General features: G+C 66.8%; 1 protein-coding gene across 1 annotated transcript in view; it reads right to left on the bottom strand.

The window, feature by feature from the left end:
* The window catches only part of REXO4 (REX4 homolog, 3'-5' exonuclease), a 4,673-nt gene extending 3,072 nt beyond the window's left edge, over positions 1-1,601 (bottom strand). Inside the window, exons 1-3 of the mRNA XM_045289361.1 lie at positions 1,159-1,601; positions 787-980; positions 2-90 (exon numbers count right to left, since the gene is read on the bottom strand). Of these exons, the coding sequence (XP_045145296.1) occupies positions 2-90; positions 787-980; positions 1,159-1,316 (441 nt within the window). The 5' untranslated portion in view covers positions 1,317-1,601. The remainder of the gene's footprint in view (position 1; positions 91-786; positions 981-1,158) is intronic.
* Positions 1,602-1,699: the final 98 nt, after the last annotated feature.

The following is a 1,699-nucleotide window of genomic DNA, read 5'->3' as shown; positions in this document are numbered from 1 at the left end:
CCTTGAGGTCGTTGTGCAGTGCGTGCCCCACCAGGAGCCGGCCCTCGAGCAGCCCCGCCACTTCCCTCTGGACCACGGCGAGCTCCTCTCCTGTGGACCGAAGCAGGGGCTCAGGGAGCACAGCCCACAGGGAGGTGCTCCACAGAGCTTCCAGTGCCCATGTGCCCCGCCCACCCATACCCAGGGGCTGCTGTGTGCCGCCCCACAGCCTATCTGCCAGCGCTTGCTCAGCCTCGCCCTGGGAGACGGGTCACAGCCACACTGGCCGCTGGGCCGGGAGGGTGGAAGCTGAGGGCGATGAGGCAGCGTCGACTCCCTGCCTGAGGGGTCTGCGCCAGCGCCAGTGCTCTCGCTGCGTACCCGTGTGGGAGCCACCCCACTCCACAGGACGGGCTTTGCCAGGGCGAGGGTGGCCCGGTGTGGAGGGTCCGAGAGCTGCCTTGCCTGCTAGGAGCGCCTTGGACAGAAAGCGGGCAGTGAAGGCAGTGAAGTGGAGCGGGCAGTGAAGGCGGGCGGCGGGCAGAGAAGGATCAAAGGGCTCGGAGAGGAGAGCGAATGTCTAGCGGAGACACCGGAGGATCCCCCTGGGCCCAAAGCACTGGGTCATCCTGGTCCTTCATCCCCCCCGCCCCACCAGCCCACCTGAAAATGCAGGGCCTTCCCACCACCCGCCTCCACTTCCGGTCCTGGCTTCAAGGGGACAGCAGGGGACGGTTCCCGTGGTGCCCTAGTCACCTGAGGTGAGAGCCAGGGCTCCGCCCCCCCCAGTGACGCTGCCCAACGCACCCTGCTGAAGGTCCTGGGGCCGGATGCCGCTGATGGCTGTCCGATAGTCGGTCACGGGCTCTGTGGGCCGGATGTACTTGTCGTACACACACTTTCCGTGCTGGTTCACCAGGGATACTCGGGCGGCCATGCTGTCCTCGCCCGTGGGGCCCACGCCCACCATCTCACAGTCCAGGGCCAGGGCTCTGGTCAGGCTGCAGGAACCAGTGGCTGTGGTCAGCGAGCCCTGGCCATGACAGGGCGCTACCATGATGGGAAGGGGTGCACCACCATGACAGGAGGCATGGGGCAGCTTGCCCAGTCCAGCGAGGGGCTCAGAGGAGACATGTCCTCCCTGCAGTCCACAGCCCCCCGCCGCACCCGCCTGCGCACCCGCCGAAGCCCTGGTCCTTCTCCAGGCTGACGCCGCTCCCATGCTGACCCAGCCGCTTCCGCACTATGTCGGCTGCCTCGGGACCCACAGCGGCCTCGATGTCCTCGGGGTCCACGTCATCGAACCAGATGTCATCCCTGAAAGGCGACAAGGCCATGTGCTCTGGCTTCTGGGTGATGATGGTGGCCTGAGCCTGCCAGCCAAGGTGACGCTGGGCTCTCCCAAGGGCGAAGGGCAGGCCTGGGCAGGTCTACTCTGTCTGCGTCCTTGGAGCCCTTTCTGCTCCTTGAGGTGGAGACACACGGTGACCCTGACCAGAGTGACGGGGGTCATCTGTGTCGCCCGCAATGCTGTGAGCCGGGGAGGGACGGACGGCCACCCCGGGTTCACACAGCCCAGCTGGCAGGAAGCAGGAGCAGCTGTCCAGCGACTGTGCTGGGCGGAGCACCACAGCCCGATTTGGGCCACCAGTATCGGGGGAAAGCCACACCAAAGACAAGTAGCAGGTGTGCGCAGGGTGGGCGTCCACAGCGCCAGCAC

The sequence above is a fragment of the Echinops telfairi genome, unplaced genomic scaffold, assembly GCF_000313985.2.
Source record: "Echinops telfairi isolate 266 unplaced genomic scaffold, ASM31398v2 ScPeMD7_25;HRSCAF=90, whole genome shotgun sequence".
Lineage (NCBI taxonomy): Eukaryota > Metazoa > Chordata > Mammalia > Afrosoricida > Tenrecidae > Echinops > Echinops telfairi.
This window is presented reverse-complemented; position numbering and strand designations above follow the sequence as displayed.